The sequence below is a fragment of the Rhipicephalus sanguineus genome, chromosome 1, assembly GCF_013339695.2.
Source record: "Rhipicephalus sanguineus isolate Rsan-2018 chromosome 1, BIME_Rsan_1.4, whole genome shotgun sequence".
NCBI lineage: Eukaryota > Metazoa > Arthropoda > Arachnida > Ixodida > Ixodidae > Rhipicephalus > Rhipicephalus sanguineus.
Window position 1 is genome coordinate 219,106,629 of NC_051176.1, and position 26,042 is coordinate 219,132,670.

At 44.6% G+C, this 26,042-nt stretch overlaps 2 protein-coding genes across 2 annotated transcripts; one reads left to right on the top strand and one right to left on the bottom strand.

The window, feature by feature from the left end:
• Positions 1-15,071: 15,071 nt before the first annotated feature.
• LOC119372190 (uncharacterized) lies at positions 15,072-18,285 on the bottom strand. The gene is made up of 3 exons (XM_037642667.2): positions 18,008-18,285; positions 17,795-17,941; positions 15,072-15,342 (listed from the first exon to the last, which is right to left on the bottom strand). Exons 1-3 carry the CDS (start codon positions 18,164-18,166, stop codon positions 15,184-15,186), a joined length of 465 nt encoding a protein of 154 aa, XP_037498595.1. The 5' UTR covers positions 18,167-18,285; the 3' UTR covers positions 15,072-15,183.
• A 1,585-nt stretch (positions 18,286-19,870) lies between these two features.
• LOC119372227 (protein shisa-5) lies at positions 19,871-25,939 on the top strand. The gene is made up of 3 exons (XM_037642710.2): positions 19,871-20,129; positions 20,540-20,639; positions 24,559-25,939. Exons 2-3 carry the CDS (start codon positions 20,561-20,563, stop codon positions 24,903-24,905), a joined length of 426 nt encoding a protein of 141 aa, XP_037498638.1. The 5' UTR covers positions 19,871-20,129; positions 20,540-20,560; the 3' UTR covers positions 24,906-25,939.
• Positions 25,940-26,042: the final 103 nt, after the last annotated feature.

Below are 26,042 nucleotides of genomic sequence, written 5' to 3' on the forward strand. Positions count from 1 at the left end.
TGAAGCAGCTATAAAGATGACAAAGCGATCGCGCTGCGTGCAACGCACACAGCGCAATTGCAACGGTATAGTGCTAACCAAACGAAACAAAATATTAAATTAATAAGTCAACGCTTGATGAAATTCATTCGCTATACTAAGAACAAATTTCCGCAGAGTCAAGCGCTCTATGCTCGACGGAAGCACCGGACTATCCGGTCTACCCGAAGTCTTAGCTGTAGCTGCAAGGAAAATCAGACTGGACAACAGTAAAATATAACTGCAGTCAGATGTCGGGGCTATCGCAGCTGTAAGGATCTACACAGGGTAGCGTTAACTCAAATAGCTCCCGTGTTGGTTATTCTCTTACCGCATTTCCTTACCAAGAGCAACAGCCTTCTTCGAACGTGAAACAAACAGATGCACAAATCTTGAAAGACATACTAATGAGGAAAACGGTTGGTGGAATTGAAATTTTAGGCGAAATATTGAGTGTGCCTGCTTTTAGTATGACCCCATATGGTCAAAAAGTATCGTTCGCCAAGACGCTGTGGAAGCACCAAGAAATCGCTCCCGTGTATACAGCAGCTGCTGCTTAGCGTGCACTAAATGCGCGTGCATGTATACTTACTAGTTGGGTACCGAGTGTGTCTTGAAAAGGAGTGTCTGCATTGATGTAGCCTGCGTCGCTCGACCAAACAGAAAACAGCTCGCAAAACCATTGCGCGTTCACTACACTACACTAAAGGATAGGCGCAACATATTTTTTCTATGGTGCTCGATATCTCACGGCCGCCCGCACACGCAGCGACCTCTACACTGTCTTTTTCTTTTTTTTTTTTCTTATCCCTGCTGCCTCGCTGCTGCCGCTGTCCCGGGAGCAAGGCCAATCGCAGCAGAGATAAATGTTGTGTTAACAGCCCGTACCTGCAGGTTCCACCGAAGTCGCTTCTCCCGATGCCCGCGTAGGCTGCTTCAGCAGTGACACGCGGGATGCGCATCAGCTTCGCTTCGTTCTTTTGTTTTTGCCTCTGCGCAAAGCACGCACAATCACTGTAGCGCGTCCATATTGTTTATTCATACAGCCGAGTCCCACTTGCACATATAGCGACTTCCACCCAACCACGGCCATACGGGCTGTAAGCGTAGACATGTCGCGGCATTGGTCGACGCTTTCGCGAATCATAGCAAAGCGACAGAATTGGAGGCGTGCCCGTCACACACCCGGTTCGCAACGATATGCCATGCCTTTGTCGCGCGGGCAAGAACGAAGAGAAGGAACGCGATTTTCGACACAGCCCTTCGGTCCAAAACCAGTGTCTCGCGTAAAAAAGAAGCGATTATGACTTGACTGGCATTGTCCGTATAGTTCACTTGTCACGGGAGGAAGATGCGAGCTAAAGGCAGCGTGGAGGAAAAGCAGGCAGTTTTCGGCAGTTTTCTCTGCGGGTCGATCCGCAAGTAAGCTCGTGCTTGCAGCTGTCGCGCGAGTTCCGCGCGTCGCTGTTGGTAACGGAAGCGAGATTTCTCGGAACCTACAAAACGCAGTCTCCTCCTCGATGATCTCGAAGCAGACTGTGTGGTTCCGTTTCATGGCTGACTACAAGGAGACGGGAAAAGCAGGGAGGTTTACCAGAGATGGATCCGGTTCGCTACCCTACACCGCGAAAGAGAAAATGGGACGCAAGAAAGAGAAGCGAGCAGTAGGGGGACGTTCCACGTAGCTTTGCAATGCCGTAGAGCCGAGCCATACGGCAAGCAAAATAATACCGTTCCGCCGTCACCGGTAGCTATAGGCAAGATAGGTAAGTAAACATTGGCGCGGAGCCATGTTCCCGCCAGGGTTGCAGAAAAAAAAAAGCGCTATTTTTCTCTTCTTCCCAAGAACCACCCCAGTAAACATTGACACCTGTCTGTAAATGCTAGGTATTTCCGAGTCGGTTGCATTCCTGTACTGTTCCCACCAACGTTTTCTTTTTATAAACGTTGGTTCCTACATTATACTGTATATCGTGAAAGGCGATGAGCGAGAGCTTCCCACTTTCTGCCCTCGTCTTACAGTAGGTATACGGGGCGGTTCAAATGAGCACGATCAAACATCGTTTAGCGCCTGAGCGCGTGCACGCTTAAACCGGTGCTTAGTGTTAGCGAATGCGATTCACCTTACTCGATGTCCACGCAGTGTCATGTCGGTGCTTGCAACGTTACTAAGGCGCAGTATAGTTTTGTAGGAGAGTGCGACGCGAACAGGCAGTCTCTCTTTGCTGCCGACGCTATATTTACTAGTGAAACGTGACAGCCCCTTGGAAGCGTCCCCCTATACTGTAGCGTGCACAACTGGTTGAGCGGTTGTGGTGAATGACTACTTAGGATTGTGCAGGCACCGTTGCGAACGTTCTTAGTGTGCGTGTGTGTTTTCAATGCTGTCAGAGTTGTGTTTCCAGGGCAACGGTATCGCACCCTGCGCGAGGGTCTAACCCGAATTTCTCGAACTAGTATGTCTCGTGGGGATCCAAAGATATGAAGATATGAACGGTCATGCATACCTCCCACCAGGATTAACTAAAGTGAGCGCACAGTTGGCGCACCTCGAATCGACCCACGCTGAAGTCGCCCAAGTGTGGACCACCAAACGAAACGCCAAAACGTGCGTCATCTCTCGGCGACCTATACATATAAAAAGTAAACGAACGATTTAAGCACATACTTTCCGCTCACAACGTCGTCTCCTTTCATCCGGTGTTTTTCGAGCCGCGCATCTTCGGTCATGCGGTAACGATGCAGGTTGGAAAGTTTCCGTTTCGTAGTCTGTGGACCGTCCTATTAACATTCACTTTCAAAAGCGAGAAGCTTAAGAACACACCGTGAATTACCAACCTTGAAATGAACAGAGTCCACTGCCATAAAGTTCTGATTACCGAGCAACACTATGACTCTATTCTTTCGATTCAATTCCGTTATCATTCGCTACACTGAGTGATGACCCCGACTGTATGATGACGGTGCAGGTTTTTTTCTTTCTTTTTTTTTAATCGTAATTAATACCCACACATGGAACATTTCAAGAGACATTGCGGAACACTGGCTACGTGTGTAAAAAGTCGGCGCGCGTTGTGGTAAAGATCGGTAATTAACCACGGTGTCCTGAAATGTTATCGACACTGTGTTTCGTACATAACCTTTCGGCGTGCCGTTCTTCGTTTCAAGCGATTGAAGGTGCGCAGGTGTGCAACTGTTTGAAAATTCCGAATGTAGAATCGAATAGTGTTCTATTCAATTCCATATAGTGTCCAATTTGTAAATAGAAACATTTTTCAAATGTTTTGCGAACTCTTCAAAATGTAAATTGTACCCAAATAAACATAAAGTTGGTGCGAAATTACCACAAATCTCGTCCCCGCCTGCATAAAGGTGCATAAAACGTGAGAAATTACGTTATTTAGCAGGCTACGTCGCTCAGGTAGCCAGACTTCACAGGCTATACAATGGTCGCTCGCAGTCTCTGAAGAGTCCTGTGCGCGCGAAGAATCAGCTTATTTGCTCCTTGAGTTCCATTTGTGGTTTCGATGCTGAAATTATGAATACTAGGATGTGAAGGTTGCTTTAAACCATTGCGAAAACAGCTGTACAGTGTTCGAAAAACTGTTCGAAAAGCGTTAATTCAATTTGCACCATGGCATTATTCGATTCGTATTCGATTCGGTCTCGAAAATCACCATTCGCACACCACTACAAACAATACCTGAGGAACATATTTGTCCAAGAACAGTTTATGCCACGCACGAAAGATCGGCGACGACCATCTCAACTGCAGCCAAGTTTTCGATTTATTCAACCTGCTTCCGTAACCACATTCGCGAATTCCCACGATTGGTTGGCCAGCCTCTCTACTACGCGTCCCTGATTCCACCCGCAGAAACGTAACAAAATACATACGCAGATTAAAAAAGATCACATCAGTCGTTCTTACTAGGGTGTACTGTCGTGGACATATAAAGTGCGACCGAGGCTATACTACACTCGCGCAGGAGGTAAAAACTATAGGAGTGCGGTTGACATTGGGGTTGGAAAAAAAAGAAACAGTTGACACTTCTCTTCAAATGCCTACAAAAAAGGTAGAAGCTGCGCTATTACTGCGCTGGTAAGTACATTAACTCAATCGTAGAGACCAGGGGCGTAGCCAGGGGGGGGGGGGGTTCAACCCCCCCCCCCCCGAAATTTTTCAATTTTGCTTGTGTATATAGACGCACACATATAAACTCACGCACGAACACACATAAGGTATGGTTGAACCCCCCCCCCCCCCCCGAAAAAAATTTCTGGCTACGCCCCTGGTAGAGACAACGCGCTAGCTCAGCGCTACTAGCGTTCTACAGCACACCGAACAAGAGGTCGTGCATTCGAGTTCCGGATGTGGCGACCACGTGACCACGAAAGCTGAGCACACACAGACGCACAAAAAAGAAATGTCTGTCTACTGAATTTCGTGGCGCCGTAAACAAAAATACAAGAAAGCCGATGGTTGACATTGCAGCGGAGGACACTCGGTAAATAAACCGCTCAGAAGTCGTCCTCGACCCGCATTATTGTTCGCGCTTCATTTGTCCACGGCAGTACGTGCGGACCAAGCCTATTTCATTTCGCCCACTTCAGGACAAAACAAAAAAAAAGAGAGAAGAAAGAAAGAAAAAAAAAAACAGTGCCGCTTTATATCCCGCCCAGTGACGAAAGAAGAAAGGAGCCGACACGACGAAAATAAGGCGGCACGATTCTCTCGGGATGTTTACGCGTGTCGCCTTTCTATCTGTTCCCAATGTCATTTCTTTTTTTTTTCATAATTGAATTGTGTATAGAAATATATCGGCATCCAACCGCGTATACGTTCGTACACACGTCGACGAAAAGAATTTATTTTTTGCTGCGCTGTATGGCCACACGTGGCTAATATTAAAAGAACGCACTCGTTGTTTGGCATTTCAGTCCCGCAAGAAGGGGCTAGATGTACCACCTCGAGGTTTAAGTGTCATTGAATTACTGCTCCAAAGTGTCTCGACTTCTTATTGCATCTTTTTTTCTATTATTTTTTTTAACTTATTCCCACGTGAGCTGAATAAAACCTTGCATCCTTGTCTGTTGACCATAAATCACTGGAAGCCCAGGTGGAAACGCTTAGCTTGGACTCACCGATCAAACTCAGTTATGGCCATATTTCCAGCTGGGACAAATTGGAACAAGTACGGACCGGTTGACACCAGGCGAAACCAACTCGCAAATTGAACACAAACCTGTTCGCTTGCATTCCTCCCTTGTAAACGCACATGAACTATGGGGGGAATGACTGGATGGAGAAGCTAACAACGGCAGAAACGCAAGGATGTTTTACGTTGGAACAGCTTCTGCCGAAAGTTTCGAGGCCACTGTGCAAAGGCGAAGCGCGATATCCTATTGAGAGGTCCCTGGAAAGCGCAACGTTTTTCGCTGTGTGGTAAGCTGCCCCTCTCTACACTGTCATCTTCGAAGCATCGAAAGCTTCAAACAAACTGTTACACGAAACTGGAGGCAGCTCCAGTTTTGAAACTTCGGTTAAAAGGCAGCGCGCCATTTTAGTACTACATTGTCTTTTTAAAGCTAATTTACCGATAACGCTGTCCCCCCGACACGTTAATTAAAATACGGGCTGCATGCTTCGTTTCTTAAACACAATAAGCACCACAGCCGATGCGGTTTGTCACTTCATCACTAACGCTAATACACCAGGGGCGTAGGGAGAAATTTTTCTTTTTTGGGGGGAGGGGGGGGGCACCTCCTTGATCTGAAGTGGGGGCCGCGGGCAGGCAGATGTGGTTGAGTGTCATTTTGTGGTCTGTATGTCATGGCAAAAAAATTTCGGGGGGGGGGGGGCACGGGCCCGGTGTACCCCCCCCCCTGGCTACGCCACTGTAATACATCACTACTATCAGGAGTGCGCGTTGCCGAAATATCGCGTGAGGCCGTGATGGTTTCGTTCTGCCAAAACATTTAATTTGTTATCGTTTCGCTCGCACTGATGGTTACAACTTTTTTAAAATTATTTTTTGTCATTCTGCTCCCACAAAAGTCGTAACGTAAAGCTTCACCGACTGTAGCGGCAGTTTTATTCCACACATTGAGAGAAGCGTTTCGCTATGCCATTAAAATGTATTCTGTTTGACAAGGCCCCGCGCCAGGGGCGTAGCCAAGGGGGGGGTTGAGGGGGTTCAAACCCCCCCCCCCGAAATTTTTCAGTTTTGCTAGCGTATATATGCATGCACACATAAAAAAGAACGCACGAACATACATAAAGTATGGTTGAACCCCCTCCCCCCCCCCCGAAAAAAATTTCTGGCTACGCCCCTGCCCCGCGCTGTAAAAGCCGAACACCTAAAAGGCCTGTCATCCTGCGGCTTCGCTACGACATAGGCCCTGAACCACGTTTCATCAACGCTGCAGATTTCTTGTATCTGAAGCTCCTTCTGTCTGGTATAGCGCTTCGGATAACGTATGCATGGCATGCTCCAGATAGCGCTATATGCTCGACCTGGTCAAGCATATGACCGCCAACGCACTTGTAAGCGTTCTCTGGCAGTTCATCTCAGATGAAAACCACAGTACTGCGGCTTTGCTGTTCAGTGGCGCAACAGACGATATTCAACAACAACGAAATCTCGCTATCTTCAGGCGAGAAACAACGCGAATCCAGCCACCCTGCACATGCAAGATTGGGGACCGTTCCAGCGTTTGGCGCCAACAACAACAACAAAAAAAACATGGCAGATGAAGCTTTTCGTTGCGTCCATTAACCTGTATATGAACAGGGCACGTGAAAGAACTTCATGCCACGGCTGATAACGTGTCTATCCGAAACGATCCAATGCACTATGGTCACACGCAGCTCTCTCACGGGTGCCTGCGGATGCGCCACACCGCGCTCGAACAAGAAATGAACGAGTAACGACACGTTTTCTTCAAAAGCAAAATAATGCGAATTAAGCTGTACTTGATTTGGAGCTTGTGCGGAGCACGCGCCGATGCATTCACCATCGCAGTTATCGCACGTTGTGAACCAACGCGCATACTGTGGTGCACCATAGAAATAAGAGAACAAAGAAGGCATACATATACGGACGGCATCACTACTCACAAGGCCATGCTCATTCACGCTGTTAAATTTGTTGCGCCTTCTTCGGCAAGTTGCACAAAGAAACATAATGCGAACGAGTGAATTCATTTCACTTTACAAAGAAACTTTTAAACATAGGGCGCACGACGAAAGGTAAAGAGAGCATGTACAAGAGTTAACCAAGCGAAAAGGGGTAGCCGTCCCGATGCAAACGGCGACAACTCGTCTCCTCCATTTATAGCTTTATTTTAATAAAAACAAAATAAGTTGCATGTCATAAAACTATACTATGTTTAAGTAGCGGTTTTGCGTTGTTCATCGGAATGTCGTTATAGTTCCTTATTATCATGCGCCGCACAGTGTCAGTGTTTCTTGCGTCCATTTGCACTACAAAATAAGTGTTTTCGATGCCCGTTCTCAATAAAAGCTTCCAAGGTTTCACTTGTCTCGAATGTGTGTCCTGTACGCGCTGCGCTTTTCACCTTCAAGGGTAGCCGCAGAGATGACTAGAGTATCCCCATGGGGGAGAATCGGGGACGTCGTAGTCACATCAGTCACGCAACGATCGCACAATCTACAGTGAAAGCTCGGTGATACGAATCTCACCGGCCCACCAAAAATATTCGTATCACCAGAAAGCATGGAAAATTACCATGCGACAAAAGAAAGCTGGCGTATATTTTCATTTATTGTTTTTCAGGGCTGCAGCAACGTCAGGAAGAACCTTGAATGATTGTCAGTTAGGTTTTCGGATGTCGGAAATCACACCAGCACTCGTAAATATACGGCGCGTCTTCCGCGACAGCGCGGACAGCACCTCTTCGTGCTTGGGCGGAAGCGTACGTTCGTAAAACGTCGCTGGGTGAAAATCGGTTCGCAGCAACCGTACTCCATTACAGTGCAGGCAACGGGCCTTGGCCGGGACCAACGAAAAATTCGTATCACCCCGAAATTCGTATGAGCGGTGATCGTATCACCGAGGTTTCACTGTATGTCATTCATAGTCCCAAAAATTCGCCTATATGCGTAACCTCGTTAATCGTGCCGTAACTCATCCTGTGCACATATAAAGAGAGCGCCAGGAGCTCATCCGCATTACTCAATGCGCTTTCATCGCGTTTATGTCTCAGCACCAGCAAGAATTAAACGTAACTTTTAACACAAATTGGTCTTTACGCGCCGCTGAAATGACTGGCTCGTCAAGCGCGCGGCTGACATCCAATGTGGCAACTTCGAAAGCAAACGAGTGTTCGCAGTTGACAGATGAGGGGCGAATAACTTTATATAGGGTTACAATATTTTTTTTTAAACATGGGGGCAAAGTAGCCTTCGTGTAGCTTATAAACAGCTGCCAGAGCCTCCTGGGCCGACTGGGACTGTCAAGTCAAGCTATCCGACGTCAAGCTGATGACATGACGACAATGCAGTCGACTGAGAACGTGCCTCTCACGCTGCGACTTGTTTTATATCTTGCAAGATTTTATGATTTCATATCTTGAAAGTCCCCGATTGTATAACTTAATGCAGTACCAACTGTGCAGAAGTCTTTCCTCACGCTGCTGACTTTTCTTTTTGTAATCGAGAGCCTTTTCTTTTTTTTAATTTGCGTAATCATTAATGTTGCTAATGAGCGCCAATCCGCCAATTCCACACCCAGCTATACAACAGTGGGAAGCCTCGTTCCCGGGACCAGCTCGATCTGCTCGCGAGAGCGTGCAAGGAGGCCGCTGCCCATGGGGTCCCGGAGAGGCGAGGACTCCACCCACGACCCTGCGGTTTCTCTTCCTTGTCATAAATATTTTCGCTCGCTCAAACCAACATGAAAGTAGGGAAGAGCATCAAATGCCCGAAGTTTGCTTCTATCAGCTTTCTCATGTTACTTTAAACTTTGTTAAAAAAACTTTATAGCCATGTTTCATTGTAACTATACTTTTATTGTAATGACTTTTCATTTACCACACAAGCAACGTAAAATATGTGCTAAAACCACTGTACGATTGCGAGGCACGCCGTATACAGGGTGTTTCAAGAAATGTGTCTGAAAATCCTGAAAAACAAGGGAAATGTGATACTACCCGCTGCATTCATATTAGGGAGTTTTCGAATAGGGGCCCCAAGAGTTTGGGGCCCCAACGCCCTTTGCGTGTGCTCGCTTTGGGTCAAGCAGCAGCTAAGAGTTTTCAAATTGGGTCTGCGGCGCTTTGGACACTCCCCCTATTCTAGGTTACTCTAGCCTGGACCAAGAGCCGTTGCTTCAGTGGGTGCCGTCATGTTTGCTTGACGGAAAGCTTTTGGGGCAGGCTTTGGGGCTCCCGCTAAACTCGAGAAATAGCGTCCCCAACGCAGAAACCAAACGCTGTTTGGGTCTCGCGCATGCGCAGTTGCCTCGACGCTATTTCTTTGGGGGCCCCAAAACGATTGGAGCTCCTATTCGAAAACTCCTTATTTACTTTTTCTGCAGAAGCATGCCATCTCAAGATGGCTATGGGCACCAATTACGGCACTGATTTAAAAAAACAATTAATTAACGTATTAAATAGCGGATACAGAATGTCGGGTCCAATAGGAGAATTGGAGCCAATCCTGAGGAGACACCATTGCCGTTTTAGGATTTCCAAAAAGTCACCGCTGGTAATTTTAGTAGAATGATGAAATCTGACCAATTACGCCAGCGAAACCGAAACCGAAACACGGAAGAGCGCAACTGCCACATACTTCCGTGAGGTCCAGAATGAGCAACCATTTTTATTTAAAATCAGCCAACCATTTACTTCGCGTCGTGGGTGCGCGGGCTGCGCTTGCGATTATAGCGCGTATGGCGCACGTACGTTAACCAATGCAGAAGAACACCACTGCAGTCGTTGTCGTGAACACTGATGTCTCTCTGGTCGTCTGCTAGTAGCGCTCATATGCGCCTCCGTTTCGGTTTGGACTGCGAATTTCGATTAATTTCATTACTCCGCAATAATCACCACAGGCTGCTTTTTTCGAAATGTCAAAACGGCAATGGGTTCTTCGGAGTAAGGGCCCGGATTAGTAACATGGGACCGGGTGGGGCCTTGGCTGTGCTCAGTGATGTGGGGGCCCAGGGGTCCCCCCTTCTCTCCGCGCCCGAGCCGGGCCCAGGCGTGGCCGCCCAGCCCGGGTCAAAAACTAAGGTAATTGCAATGCTCAAAATCAAGGCCTGTGCAGCCCAAGCAGTGCTTGATAAATTAAACCCTAATTCCCTAAATCCCGAACAACAATGAAGACCACAGCACGCCACTAGCGCCAGGACCATGCCGTAGTGGTTTCGCGTCATTGTTTAATGAAATCCTATTTTCGAGCTGAATTCCATTATGCTCAAGAACAGTTAGTCGAACAGTAAGCACTGAAAAGCGGCAAAATGTGTTTGATGAGCTCTGAAACCATAGGAGAGTAATGATATTTGGTAGAAACAAAAAAGAAAAAAATCATTGCGTTTTGCAACGACACGTGCAAATTGTTATTTGGAATCAAACGTACAATTCCGTTTTGACAAATCAAATGCATAATCTGGTGTTTCTAATTTAGCAACGTTGTAGGTGGCCACTAATCATGTAGTGCTTGCAAGATGCTATGGACTTCACAACATTGCATGATACAGGTGCATACTCAAGTTTCTTTTGAGGAAAAAAAAACAAACGAATATGAGCGCAAAAAAATGGGCAGAAACACAAGATAGGAGAAGTAAACAGAAACACAAACGTTTCTGTTCTCATCCGTTTTTTTGCCCTCATATTTGTATGAGAGCACTAAAGAGGAGACGTAAACACAAACACAAACTTTAGTGTTTTCGTCCGTTTTATTGCGCTGTTACACCATGAACCAACTGGCCCAGCTTACCACACTGCTGCCCCAGGTTTCAAAGCAATCGTGATGTTCACTGCACACAGCCAATATAATGCAAGAATTTGTAACAGCATGCCAGCAGGAGCCAGTTTAAATGTTTAAATGCAAGTTTTATTTTTCTTCTGCTTACGCTCCCTGCTTCCTCTCTCCATTTGGCCAATGAGCCAATGTTTAGCTGATTTCGCACTATTACCTAACGTGGAGAACCCACCTCCTTTTTCCTTTACAAGTGGCTTTCAGGCATCCTATATAAAATGCAGATGGGGAAACTGATGGTTATGCATCCTAGCTCAGCTGGAAGCCTTTACAACAATAATTAAAAGCACGTACAGCACAAAGGACAAGAACTAAGAGAGATGACTAAGAGGATGTGAGTTCAACACACACACACACCCTCTTTGTGCTCATCCATCGTGCCGTATGGGCTCATCATTATGGATAACCAGGAAGCCCAAGCTGCCACCCTTATTACAGTATGTTGTAATAACCATATGAACTAACATACATTGATGCCAAGGCAATCATGTGGACCACAAACTTATTTTATGAAACTTTATAAAACTAAAAGATTAATTTATGATAACTTTCTTGTTATTAACGAATAAATGAGGGTCTGAAAGAAAAACAAAGGATAACTTTTTCCAAAGCTGGAAGCCCAAGCCACAAACTCTGCAAGATGCATACAGTGCTCCACCTGCTGAGCTATGAAAAAGTTGCTTTGTTGAAATAAAAGAGGCCACAAAACAGAAGCCACAAGGGCAGACAGAACCTGCGGCCCCGTGCTGCATGGACGAAGAAGAGCAGCAAGAGCAGCACTTTAGGCTGAGCTGGGCTCCACTGGCCAGGGCTCCAGTACCACAAATTTCTCACACAGGCACTTCTTGTACCATGGGTGTTTTATTGCAAATCAAATATTTACAACGTTAACACATTAAATGGGCCCCCCGCTAAAGAAACTGACCAACATATAAACAAATTGGACAATCATCTTTCACAAGCTTTATATGCCGTATAGAGGTGGTGATAACACAGCCCGTAACACATGGACAACTTAATTTACCTATGGTTGGCCAAGGTGTATAAGGATACTATACAGAGGGCTTGAAGAAAAAATAAGCCAACCCAGCATCGAACATTCCACGTCAAATTGACTAGCACAAAACTTACCAGCAGTGAATACGAGATCACTAGGTACAGGCAATAAACTAATTACAAGTTTTTCCTATTTTGTAATAAAAATAAAGAAAAAAATCTGCTTGTAGCAGGTATAGTACTGCAAAAGCTACAGGCATGCAGTGAACATTTCAGTCCCTCTATATACAAAAGGAGTTCCAATTCTTGGTCCGTTTGTAAGTTCTTGGGCAGAACAGCTGAAAACTACATCTCACAGATTTGAGTAAACAAGGTTCTTGCTACCTAGGCAACAAATAAGTGTGGCATGTGTTCTTATATCAACAATGCAGCACAACGCAAGCAAACTGCAGAGAGGAACAGACGCAGACAAGTGCTATACTCATTCATACAAAGGTGAAACACCGTCATTCTGCTATGCTAGTGAGTAGATCTCAGGTTCAACTCATGGTATAGTCACATTATGGCGGGGGCATACACTCGTGCATCAAGATCTGGATTTCTAATTTCTTAATGCTAAGCTTCCGAACCACAATACAACCACAATTTACTTGCAGGTTTTGCATCAAGCATTTTGCATCTACAGCGAAAGAATTCCCAGTCTGGTAGAACACTTTATATACGACTGGCACCAGTCACAAACTGCTTGCTGAAGCCAAACTGGAACATAAGTAGGATAGGCAAATTCATGTACTGCTCACCTGTAAGATGCCCTAACATTACAAAGAAACAGCTTGGTTTTAAAGCTATGACACTAATGTTTCAAGAGTGAACGTAGGAGCCGACGGATAGAAACACAATGTGTGAATAGGTTGAATGAACAAGAGTAGGCACCCCAGACAGGCTGGTCTGTATGAGGTGCCAATCCTGTGCGAACGGGAGTAAGAGCAATGCCGTATGCTTCCAAATGCTTTTATAGATGTTAACAATAACTGTGCTGCAATAAACTACAGGTTTTACTATGTAGGATTAATACAACTTTTTATACATCGAAAGGAAAGCTCTGTCTAAACTTCTGAAACAATCTTGCACAGCATGTTTTTACAAGCAAGAGACATTTACAGTATTGATGGGAGAAAAAAAGCAGGAAAGAGACTGATGGAACTGGAGTTTCCCAATGAGGGTGTAAAACCGAAAAAAAAAAAGGGGTGGGGGGGGGGGTAGGGCACGGTAAGGGTTAAACGCGCTCCATTTTGCTCTGGTTCACTTCCGGTCTGAAACATTAAAATCTATAATGGTCTCTAAATATAAAATATATAAATCTTTAACAGCACGACATAAGACGAGACGTCACTTTATGTCGCCGTCTTATGGACATTGTCTTATGATGTCAGTGCAGATCCTTGTTTTCTTGTGGTGCCCTGTCTTATTTTCATGGCAAAGCACTGCAAACATGTAATATGGAAAATGCGGGTTCGGCTACCACCAGAGGCAGGCTGTCTTTTTCTCCACTAACATTTTCCTTTTTTTTGTTATTTCGACATTTCAATTAAATATAACACTGAATTTCCCCTTTGCTTTCTATGCTTCATCGTCTGTTTGCTTCATTCAGTTGCACCAAAAATAATTAGGCTTGTTGGTTCCCATTATTTTCCTCACTCACAGCAGAAAATTGCTGTTTACATCTGTTTCAAGTGAAGTACGACTAGCAAATCAAGCATATATTTTTCCTTCTTCCCTAGACACTCAACTAGTGTACAAAGTACTAGCCCAGCTCATAATGAACAATCTTGCACACTTATTCACAACACATTTTCTTTGGTCCTCGACAACTTCAATCCTGCATCAATGACAACAAACACCCAGGCCAAAATGCATCTTTACAGCACTGTGTTCACCTATACTACCCAATTACTAAGGCTTTGTTTGAAGTTACATACAGATGTAACGATAAGCAGTTACCAAAGTTACGTCCAGGATGTTTACTTCAGAATATGCCTTCAGCTCTCACTATCTTACAATGTCGGTGGTTGCCCGGTGTCACTGACCTACATTTGCCACTCTGCAGTGCACTTTCAGCACTCAAACTGGTTTGCCAGCGTCACTACTACCAAAGCGAGGGTCATCAGCGGCGAGCACTAGCATGCCCGCCACTGCAAAACATGATTATCTTTGAAAAAAAGATTATGAGTCCTTTGGAGCCGTAATTTCCTCTCGTTCCTCTAATGCAGTAACGTTAATGGTGAATTTTTTTTTTCCTGAACAACCAAAAAAAAATAATAATATGCATGGTTTGAACTGGGGACATTGCAACCCTGAGCACAGTGCACTGCGTATTACCCCGCTGTGCCACCAAATCCAAATGTAAGGAGCATCCAATAGGCTGAATTTATTTGTTACCATGTTGGAAGTAACCTTAATAATTGTTATTGCTACGTCAGGACATGATGCTAGGCACTGCCTACAACTAAATGTAGACACTGTTGATAACTAGATGCAGGCATCCAACAGTGTGGCCTAAAAATCTTGAGACGCCAACATCCTACTTCCATGTGACCAGCTTCTGTATCATGACATCATGGCATAGTGAACTCTTCGGAAACAAAAACTGAAGTTGGCCATAGAAAAGTTATTCTACCGAATTACTAAGGGGGCTCAGAGGCTCGCCAGTAGGGGTCTTGTGGTTCTCAACCCTCACTTAAAATTATCATGTAGGCGCTCCTGCTACCTCTTTAGTGTAATGTCCCAAAATGAAATTAGCCACATCAAAATGCACTGTTGCCCAAAACCATTCTAAAAAAACCGTTCCCTAGCAGTTTTCATCCCCATGCTAATTTCACAGGAATCATACAACTCTGGGTGTATAGCATAAAAAAAAAAAGATCCTACTATGGTTTATGGATCATAACTACAGATGTAAAGTGGACTATCAGCTTTTACTTCAACACACTGTGTTTCAAATGATAGGTTACTTAATATATTGCGTGCTTTAGCACAACACATTAGCAAAGAGCATCATTATTCTTTACAGTACAAATGCTGAGGGTGACAAAACAGTAAGCAGAGCAAAGTCAGTTATGGACACAGCTGCCCATGCATCACAAGTGGTCCCACACATCCCACATTCAACTGATCTTCTGGCGAACAAGCCCTTGCACTGGTTGGCTAGCTTTGGTCTCCACATTTGCTTGGTGCATCATCAGCAGGCCAAAGAGAATCATAAAAGTTCCCAGCCACCAGAGAAGTGTGAGCTGCTCACCAAACAAGGTCTGGCCGAAAATAGCCTGTAACATATTCCTCAATTATTTTTTGCTGTCATGAGCCAAAAGCCTAGGAAATGAAGCTGCAGAGGTATTTAGCAACATAAAAAATTATTGTAAAACATCTTTTCAGTGGTACGAATGCATATAAATTCAATACATTTGGATTTTTCAAGACAAGGAAAACCATGACTACATACTTCTCATTTACTTATGCCACTTAGTCACCAAAAAGTCAGGGCATCTATCAGAAAGCGTGCTTACAAGGAGGGACTGACATTTCTGTTCTGAGCTTTAGTGGTACCAAACAAAGTACAGATATTTCAAATCTGCTTAGTTGCCATCTAAGGAAAAACACTTATTGCTCAGGTCGTGCTTAAATGCATTTATCATGCTGGAGAAGTTCTACAAAGTAAGACATATTGACAATGTCGATGATGCCAATTTTTGTATAGAAAGACTGTCAACTGCATGCCATAAAAATATTGACAACTATCATAATGTCACTTTGTTTGAAAATGCTCTCAATAGGTGAAGTACACAGGACAAATCTGAAATACACTATTGTGTATAGTTGCCATGGCAATGCTCAGGTAAGGGCTAGAACATTACCCTCTTGGAAGAGGTCTTCCTTAAAGGAGCACTGACCCAAATTTTAAATATTTTTGGGTTGCTGCTCTCAATAAAAAAGCGGGTGTCGAGAACCCTAAAAAGAGTGTCGTAATGATTGGCAATGCATTGAATATTTTTAATACCACTACCTTAACACAGCAATTTCAGTTTCGATATCGAGGGGGCGGCTTCGCAGTGACGTGTCAACACTAGTCTGTCGTCACGGGAAAACTGCAACTCATGACATACTAGCAACAGCTGTCAGTTTGCTGTCAGTTGCATGTGGCTCACGAAAATAACGACGAGTGAATTGTCATACAGAGAGACTGACAGCAATTTCTGCGATTTAGGCTGCATGCAGGACGCAGATTTCGCAAACCAAGTGGACTGTGTTGACTTGTCGTGATAATGTCCATTGTGGTGGGGCTGGCTTGCAAATGCTGGGCGACAAAAAACTTTAAAATCAAAGTAAAATATTTTATATGTGTTGTCTGGCTCCGGTGGGTGGAGAGCATTGATAGTGCACATCATGGAAACTAAAAATGTCCCTTTTGTGGTGCCTCAAAATCGTGTCGGTACTCCTTTAATTAGCATTCCTGCCCTTTCCACCCAGACCTTGCCTATGAAATCTTTCCAAAGATAAATTATCTTTTTTTGGTGGTACGAGACCTTTTATAACAATAAGGCAGCACATGACATCACAAAGTCCTTGAAAAATAATATGTTACTATACCGACTAAAGGTACAACCCCAAACTTTTTTTTTTAGTGCATGGGACGACATAGCTTCCATTGCCCTGTTTAGTCTCGTGAAGGTGTCGGTAGATAAAGCCCTTATCCACAGTAACAAATCAAACGACAGGATTTTCTACATCACTATGAAACAATTCTAAAATGTTCAATGACGCAGTCTGCCAGGTATGCTTTCAGGAGCAAGAATAAAGGAGACCTATTAAGCAAACTTTGGAAATGCAAGCTCATTTCCTTAAGTATGATTTGCTACCTTTGGCAAGATTCTTCAACTTTCTGTTTCTTAAGCGAGTTTAAAATTGGCAATATTGCCTGTCACATACAGGCTGAGGTGAACATCTGCACATATGAAGTATGCAAATAAAGTGCATGTATTGCTGGTGGTTGGCTAGTTTATAGGGTTTAATGTTCCAAAGTGACTCATGCTGTGAGAGGTGCCATAGTGGAGGGCTTCAGACAATTTCGACCACCTGGGGTTTTTTAATGTGCACTGACATCGCACAGTACACAGACCTCTAGCATTTCATCTCCTATCGAAATGCGACCGCCGCAGCCAGGATCGAACCCACGTCTTTTGGGTCAGCAGGTGAGCACCATAACCACTAGGCCACTGCGGCAGCTGCATGTATTGCAATATGACAGCCTTCTGGCTGAAGCAAGGTAGAGGTAAAGAAGAAAAGCAGAAACGGTGGTGTCTAGGAGCTGCTTTTATGATCACCATAAGGCATACCTTTAAACCAACATATGTGAAGACCTAATATTACAGCGAAAACTAATATGCACCCAACCAGCTCCAAGCGAGAATTTTCAAGTTGGCTATATTTTCGTACAAGATATGTAGGTATAACAACTCACCGCTGCATACTAACATTATTGCCTCCATTAATTGTATTCATTTTCCATGCTTGCTTTTTGTGGAGGCATTCTTTTTTTTTTTGCATCAAACAAGGCAGCATGCATTTATTTTGGAAAATTTCTCGATCTAAACAACAACAAAAAAAAAAGGTGGGACACTTTCGATCGCGGTCGGAGTTGATCCGAATGAATCGTGTGTCTGGGGTATCATACGGGGGCCGGAACACCTGCTTAGGTATTACATAGAGAACGAAACTTACTGTGAAGAAAAAGTTAGACGCCGTGTTGGTCACTGCAGCCTCCAAGGTGGTTGTGCAAAGACGCAATGCCTTTGTAAATACTGTCCACATGACAGCATTGCAGGCGATCATTAGGAAGAAAAATACAACTCGTATCACCGTGATGAGCTGCAAAGCAGAATATGTCTGTTTAAGCACTTTCACTTTATTGCTCACGGAAGAACCCAAACTCACATTTTCGCAGATGTAATGAGCTGATGGGCCAGACACCCAATGCGAGAAGACAACTTGACAAACACTGGAAGTTTCTCCACCAGCCATCGAAAACTTCCCGCAGAGGGAAGCGAGGGCAGCAAGGAAGCCAGAGAGGAGCGAGAGTGTCATTCCCTTCATTTTTCGCGACTAAGCTCACTCGCTACGCCAAAGAACAAGATGAACGGCATGTCCATCACACCCAGAACTGTCAGTTTCTCTTGCTTTCAACCAGCTAGAATGAAATCATAACGAAATCAACAAATAAATCAGCAATCTTGACTTGTCTACATCTGGCTTGAACGGCATGAACGGGCTGAAGGCAGCGCCGGCAGCGCCACATGGCCACATATTCCTCAACCATAAGCTCCGCTCCAGTGCCCTAGCTAGCACCAACCATAGAGTTTCATTGGTTTCATTACGTTTCTTGTAAGAAACTCTATGCCACCAACGCACCGAACGCACCGTAGGTTGCGAATCGCGGAGGCAACAAACAAACTTACTGGGCGTAGAGTTGCAGTGGGCACAAGCATGGGTAAAGTGAGCTGCACAAGGAAGAAGAAGAAGAACAAAACTTTATTTTGAGGGAATGGGTAGAAAAGGGGGTACTCAGGAGCCTGTTGGTTGGGCCCCCAAGTCCAGGGCCCCACTGGCTTGCGCCGTGGGTCCGAGCTGCCAAGTTGTGCCTCCCACTGCTCCGAGCGTGCTGCCTCCCAAGAGATATGGTTCCGCAACGCTTGTGGAGGCGTTGGTCCGTGGTGCGGCGGTTTGCCAACTTTATACCATATCTCGTGGGAACAAGGAACATTGTTGCATAGTGATGTAGATGCTGCCTCGGCCGCAGTCCCATTAGGGCATTGCCCTGTGCCATGGCAGTGCAACCGAAGGCGTAGGTGGCAGATGATCCACTGTAGTGCCGTGACTCGATCAGGTGCAGCTATGTGAATTTACAACATCGATGCCAAGAAAAGACGTGCGACAAAGTGCGACAAACATAAACTTGGAGAACGAAAGGGCTTGCTGTGCAATTTTCAGATTGGTGCAAGACCCACCCGCGCTTGCATTCCATCTGCACCGTCACGAAGCTTCGCGTCCACAGGCAACCAAAATGTGTGGGATGCGCAAAAGAATGTTCATTAACATTCCATGGTGGGAACGGCTTTTGTACCTGCGTAAACAAATTTTTTTTCCAGGAGAGGGGGCGGGGTTCCTATGCATGCAAGCCAGGCCCGTAGCCAGGAATTTTTTGCGGGGGGACGGGTACTTGCTGAAGGTCTTGACTATTTGAGAAAAACATCATTTTCATTATTTATATTTAGTGAGATCCCGCCCCCCGCCTCTGCCTTTGGTTACGGGCCTGATACACGCACAAAATGTAAATGTTTCAAGGGGGTGAACTTCCCAGACCACCTCAGAAACTGCGAGTCAACCAACAATCGGGGAACATGTGGTGGACTTGACAGCGTGATCCACGTCGCAAAAAGAGTGATCATGCATGCAGTTCTGCCATTGCATGAATAAAAAACGTCATGCATACAGTGAAATTACGCCTGTCATCGTGTGTTCGTTAAAAAAAAAAAAAAGCCTTTAGGAGAAACTTGCACCATTGGAAGCCATTTTTTGAATGCCGCAAATGCGATGAGGCAACTGCAACCATTAATCACACTATTTTCTCTGGTCTGTTCAAGTAAAGTGAACTAGAATACTTAACGTCAAGGTTTGGCCACAGGTTTGGCTCGGAAGATTCAGCATTTACCATGAATTCAGTACCTGCCGCCGCCGGCGACAGCATATCAGGAACGCTCTGGCAACCCGCGTGTCTCAGCTGCGCGAGAAATCTCGAGGAGGGGCAAGGAGGGGAAAAAGCGAGTGTGAGGCGGAGGGACCCGTTGCGCGTATGCGCTGTCTGCACTGTTAGCGCCTTCGTTCGTCTTGTATACTGGCCGCCCGTTACAGTATTTTGCACTATTTGGCGTGGTTTGGAAAAGCGTGGACACTTGACGCACTCAAATAGTCGCGTACCCAGAACGCCCGCACAGGGCCTGGGCCTGATTGAAAGTAGACGTGACCAACAGCGGGATACTACCGAGGGCTAGTTGCGCAGGTAAGCTCAGTTTGTTGTTTCTTTGGCTCGCACACATTACTGGCATCAGAAGTTCACCAGTTTGCGGCACGGTACTTGATCACACCAGTCGATGAACTGAGATCAACAAAACTCAACACTGAGAGACGCGTAGCATGTTTTTCTGTTGCTTGCTGGTAGCTCATGACGATCACGTCTACTTGCCATCGGCCACGCACGCCTCTCTAGAGACGTCCTTAGCATAGCTGTCGGGCAGGAAAAAAAGAAGTCGGCGCTGATCAAATTGTTTACGCTAGCCTTCACATCAAGGTCAACCGCGTTCCCATGCAGTGTCTTGACAGGTCTGCATTGCACGACGTATCGAGAGGAATCCGTGCGAACTGCACACTGTGACTGTGCTACAGGTGACGATGTTTCTAACGTGCTCGCAGGCACCTGTGCGAAGGGACGTCATGAGCTTCGGGGCTTGGTTGCCTGCTGTGGCTAACTTTTTTTTTGTATGGACACCCGTCCATGCACACATATATGAAGGTAGGTTGCGAATTATTTATTTGCCTAATTTGCACTCCCTTTGTGTCAAGCAATGCTCAATGAATGCAGTGGTGCTACAGCTATGCATAACTTGCTTAGCTATGCTCCTCTTTTGACTTGCCTTTACTACCCCAGTGCCGGGCTTTACAAGGATTTTATGCCCTTATGTGCAATACGCCTGTGTATATTTTACTCTACTGTTGAAATTAACGCTACTATCTGCGCTCTTCTGCTCTAACGAAGTAGTGCGGTACTCCAGGTTTTGTTTGAATAAAAACACCAGCCCTATTTTCTATGTCATTGACTTGTTGCTTATTGGCTTAAATACTTAATTTTGTGCACTCTTTGAAAAACCCTTCTCTGATTATTACAAGTTACTGGCAAGTGCTTCTGCTGCTATTTGTACAGGGTCAATGTTTTGTTTTCGCTGGGGACCTCTTTTTTTATCAGCCACTGTATTATTTTCTTTGCAGTTATCTCGTGGAAAAATTCAATTTCGTGGTCATGCACAATTTCTTTTTCTTTGAATAGCATTGTTGTGAATTGTAAAAGTTTAAATTTGTGTGCTGCAAGCAAGATTGTTGCAGACCTTCATTAAGTAATTTATTTTTCAGCCACACTCTTTTGACATGCTTGCTGTGGCACCATTTATTTAGGTCCCCATTTGCGGCGCGATGCATGCATTGTGGCCCACTGGTCAGCCATACATTATATCCCCTACATGCATCGTTATTCACCTGTGGATGACGCTGTTCTCCAGTTTTCTCAGTCGTCAGATATGTGGTGTACCAAGACTGCCACCGTTCTTGGCAGTCTTGGTACACTCATTTGAAAGATGTTAAGCTACCTTTGGCATTTATCCCATTGTTTCAGGGTGCTGGACTATCAGAAAACAGATAGACAAATAAATTTCTATTATAGAGAGTGTTTATATAACATTTCTATGAAAATAAAAGCAATTGATACTCGAATGTTCACCTAAAAATCATACTCAGATTATTGCTCATGTTTGGTCACTTCACAGTTTTCACTTATGTCCAGAATTTAAACATGATAAGCACACGAGCGGTTTGCCAGGGCAGCCTCCGCAGAAGGTGGTCATTTCCTTCGCCTTTGCTCTGGTATCATTCGGGTTACAGCTGGTTTTGATGGACTCATAGCAGCCAGTGCAGCGCCGTCGACTATTGCATTCTGTCCAGTCAGTCTTTCTGAGCACATGAGTGTGCTTCTTCCCACATGCATCCTTGCTGCTTTTTGGACAAATGCCGAATAGGAAATGAGCCACTTGTTCTATGAATATTAGAATGGCCGTACATTTTCCTTCAACTGTGCAACAAATGTTCCATATATTGACCATGGTGCTACCTGTAATCAGCCCTACAGCTACCTTTCGGTACAACTTCACTCCTTTTTGAAGGCAGCTGTAATATGATAACACTTATTCACCATAGTCTACACCTTTCTTTGCTATGAAAAAATCTGCAAACAGGGGGTGGGTGCTCGAGCCGACGCTTCGACAAGTGGACTTGTCTTCTTCAAGGCTGGAACTAGAACTGAACTGTGCCTTTCTTTGCTGCATTATAGTAGAGAACAGCTTGAGGTTTCTTGATGCTCCAACTGGGGTCCCTCCTCTTTTTTGGTGTCGATCAAAATGGTGTCATTCGTTTACAGACATGAGCATCACAATGGGCCTTATGAAAATCCACTTTGGCACCTTTACCCCATCTTCTGATTCAAGTCTGATAGCACTGCCTTCAGTAACCTTTGCTTCTGTTACACCTTTCGGCAGCCCTTTCCCTTTGGACTGAACTGTGCCGCAGGTAAACGTAATACATTTTAGCAGGCAAAGTTTCATGCACACATACCATGATCAGGCTTTCCAGCATTAAAGTAGACTTTCATTGTTTGTCCTTCCTTAGTGCACTTCATGTGGAGCTTGACTCCATAATCTGATGGACTTGACTCGACCACCTGCCATCACAAGCTACCAGTGACTCTTTCCTGCCAAAACGAAAATTGTTTGTTTGCTCTTCAATGCGCTTTTTTTTTTGCTTTGTAAAAGCAAAGGTACAGCAAAATGTCCGAGAGGAACGGAAACATGGCATATACTAAAGTAACCAGCAGGGGCGTAGCCAAGGGGGGGGTTGGGGGGGTTCAAACCCCCCCCCCCCCGAAATTTTTCAGTTTTGCTTGCGTATATATACACGCACACATACAAACGCACGCACGAACATACATTAAGTATGGTTGAACCCCCCCCGAAAAAAACTTCTGGCTACGCCCCTGGTAACCAGTGAGAACTGCAGCAGAAGTGTGACTGAAACACTATTGACAAATGCTTCCACCACCTTGCGCTCGCGTGTTTTATCAGTGCCAACCCTTGTGTAATTATATAAAAGACACGAAAGCCTCAGTTTGAAATCATAGCCTAGGAGCAATATAGCTTGCATGAGTCACCAGTGGGTCACACTGCACATAGAATTCAACTGTTTTCATTAAGTGTGTTGTCACCAGTGGGTTTCAACATCTCACCTTAGCCAGATTTTCGACTAGTTATTTGTGACCTCACGCAATAAAAATTATACCTCTGCACTCAAACGTTTTTCAGTTATCACAACCGCAGTCATTTACTACACGTAACTTTGCTGCTGTGTAGAAGGTGCTCAGGCCATAACCCATCGGTGACCCACAGTGCAGTGAATGTGTTAACACATTCTTCAGTGTTTGAAGTTTCTATTTCAGCCTTTTGTTGACATTTGCTTGCTTCCCGGCTAGATCGAATGTTGGAGCAGATATGCAGTTTAGTGATAGTACTAGATTTCATTCTCAAACTGTGACTTACACTTGAGCTACATTTGCTTTTAATGAACTGAGCAAGTGTTGCATATGATGTTCAGACTGCAGTTAGTTCGAAGTCATATTCTCTTTTCCCAAAAGTTTTAAAAGCCATCAAGAATTTTTCGTGGTTGTAATGGATTGTAAACTCAGATTTATTATATGCACCTATATATTTATATATATGGGTTATATATTTCGTGTACTTCCTTCAATAAACTTAGTTGTGAGTTCGCGCCCGTTTGTCTTCTCGCCTTTCGTTTCCGTCTTTGGTGCGCGCGCCGAAATGTTTCCAAGAATGCACCTATATTTAGCAGTGAATTGGAAGTTAGATGGAAGAGGAATCTTAAGTTAAAAGTTTATTGTTGTTCTGAAAAGACACTTTTTAGCGCAGTACGCTGAACCTGAAACCTTATCATAGGTGACCTTCTCTGAATTTGTAGTAGCACCGGGATCAGGAAGTGTTCTCGTAGCATTCTCAGATGTCGCATAATGTCTTTCAAACCATCAGTGATGTTCGACAGTTTTGTATCTTTAAAGGGCCACTAAAGAGAAAAATTTCACTTGCATTAGCAAAGCTAACATGGCATATTGTGGGAACATTTATTGAGCCATTGTGGCCCGAATAATAAAAAAAAATGCTTTGAAATACATGACGTCACAGTAATGTAGTAGCATTGGAGTATTTCTTTTCATCAATGAATACATGCCAAACATACTATATTCATTCGGTACATGATTAGGTGTATGTGAACTACACACTTGCAAAACACTGCCATAAAAATGTAGAGCTGTCACTACTTAAATCAAATAAGTGTTAAGTGCCTTGCGATTATTAGCTTAACCTCGATTAACTGTTCAAAAAGACTGCATAATCGGAGAACCCTGGTAATACGAACTGTGTTGGTAGATGTACAAACAACTTTTATTGTTATGCCATTTGGCCTTGTTTTGTGAATTCTAGTGTTTTTGTCTCAAACTCATCTAATCACCCTGACAGCTTCATGGCACTTTCTCGCGTGGAAAGTTATGACCTGAAATGTGCCTTATGAAGTTGCGATAAAAAAACTTCTGTTTGTTGCAGATAACCTGGGAGGGCAAATTTCACTTCTTGGACCCCTGGTGTGCTTTGCTGTGTTTATAGCCATCTGTGCTTGCTTTTGCCGAGAGTGCCGGCGCAGGGAAGCCATGTTGGCATCCACGACAGCCGTCCCGGTTGACCCCTTTCACACTCCAGGCCCTGTTCCATATGGACCCGCTGTAGCAGGTGCACGACCAGTACCTATGACTCAGCCTGTGCATCCACCTTACAGTCCACCTTACAGCCAGCCGCCAGCACCCTCCCAGAGCCAGCCACCTCCACCGGGATTCCTTGGCTACCCATATGGCAGCATGCCCCAGGAGCCACCTCCACCGTACGAGTACAAGTGATTACAGTGTGCTGGACTGAATGACACGAGGACTGTGGCTTAGAAAAGATGCACCTGTGGTCTACACCTCAGCTCCTGCTAGCCTTGTTATGCCCCCACAATGCTTGTTGGTGCTTTTGTAGGTTGCACGCTCGGCCTGTGACACTCCGGGATGGCATTGAGTGGTGGCTGTGGCTCACAATATATGCTCTGTGTACTCTGTACCTGTGTGACACAGAGCGAATAGCCAATACCACCAGTGCTTCTGTGGCACAACAGGTTGAGTGTCACTGTACTTGAGATTACTTTGGTGATTTGTGTTTTGCTACTTAAGGCATTACATGTGTTCTTTCTTTGTAAAGGCACATGGTACTAAATACCCAAGGTGTGACTTGTCTTGGAAAAAACACAGCAGATACTAGTTATTTTCGAGGTGCTGATCTCAAAGTGCAGCACTTTCTCTGGTGTCTTGTGAAGCACTGTTTAAACTCAGGATTGTAATGCTGCTCTTACATAAAATACACTGCTTGAACAAGAAGCCATGGTATTACTGTTCAAGTGAATATTCTTACGTGCCTGCCTTAATATATATATATTAAGTATACCACAAATGCCATTTTTACTATGTTGCACTGTTATGGTTACATGTAGTGATGACTGCATGTTAAAGTACTTATAAAGTAAATTTTTGTAATTTTTCACGTCAGAAACTCCTATTCTTGAGAACAGGCATGTGTACAAATTTTAATTTTTGAAGTATGGTTGTGTAAGGAATATGGTGCTATAGCATTATTTCTCACATGTATAAGTTGCCCTCTTTAGCTGCCCACTGGCTGGATCCAGTGCTCAGCGGCATCGTTGTCAAAACATTGTAATGAAATAGCAAGAATGTGAAAATTTTACACTCAGTCTATCTTCACTGAGATTATATTGTGACATTACGCTTTGTTAAATTGTATCACAGACTGATATTAGTGGTGCTTGCACTGGGCCATTGGAGCTTATATATCGCATTTTGTTGTCCAGACAATAAAATTGTTTTAGTGAATTTCACAAGCTCTTCAGATGAAGGAGGCTCACTGAGAGTATACTTCATTCAATTTTTTGTGTGCTAATACTGCATGCTGACCTACCCCAGACCCAGATGCACATGTCCATT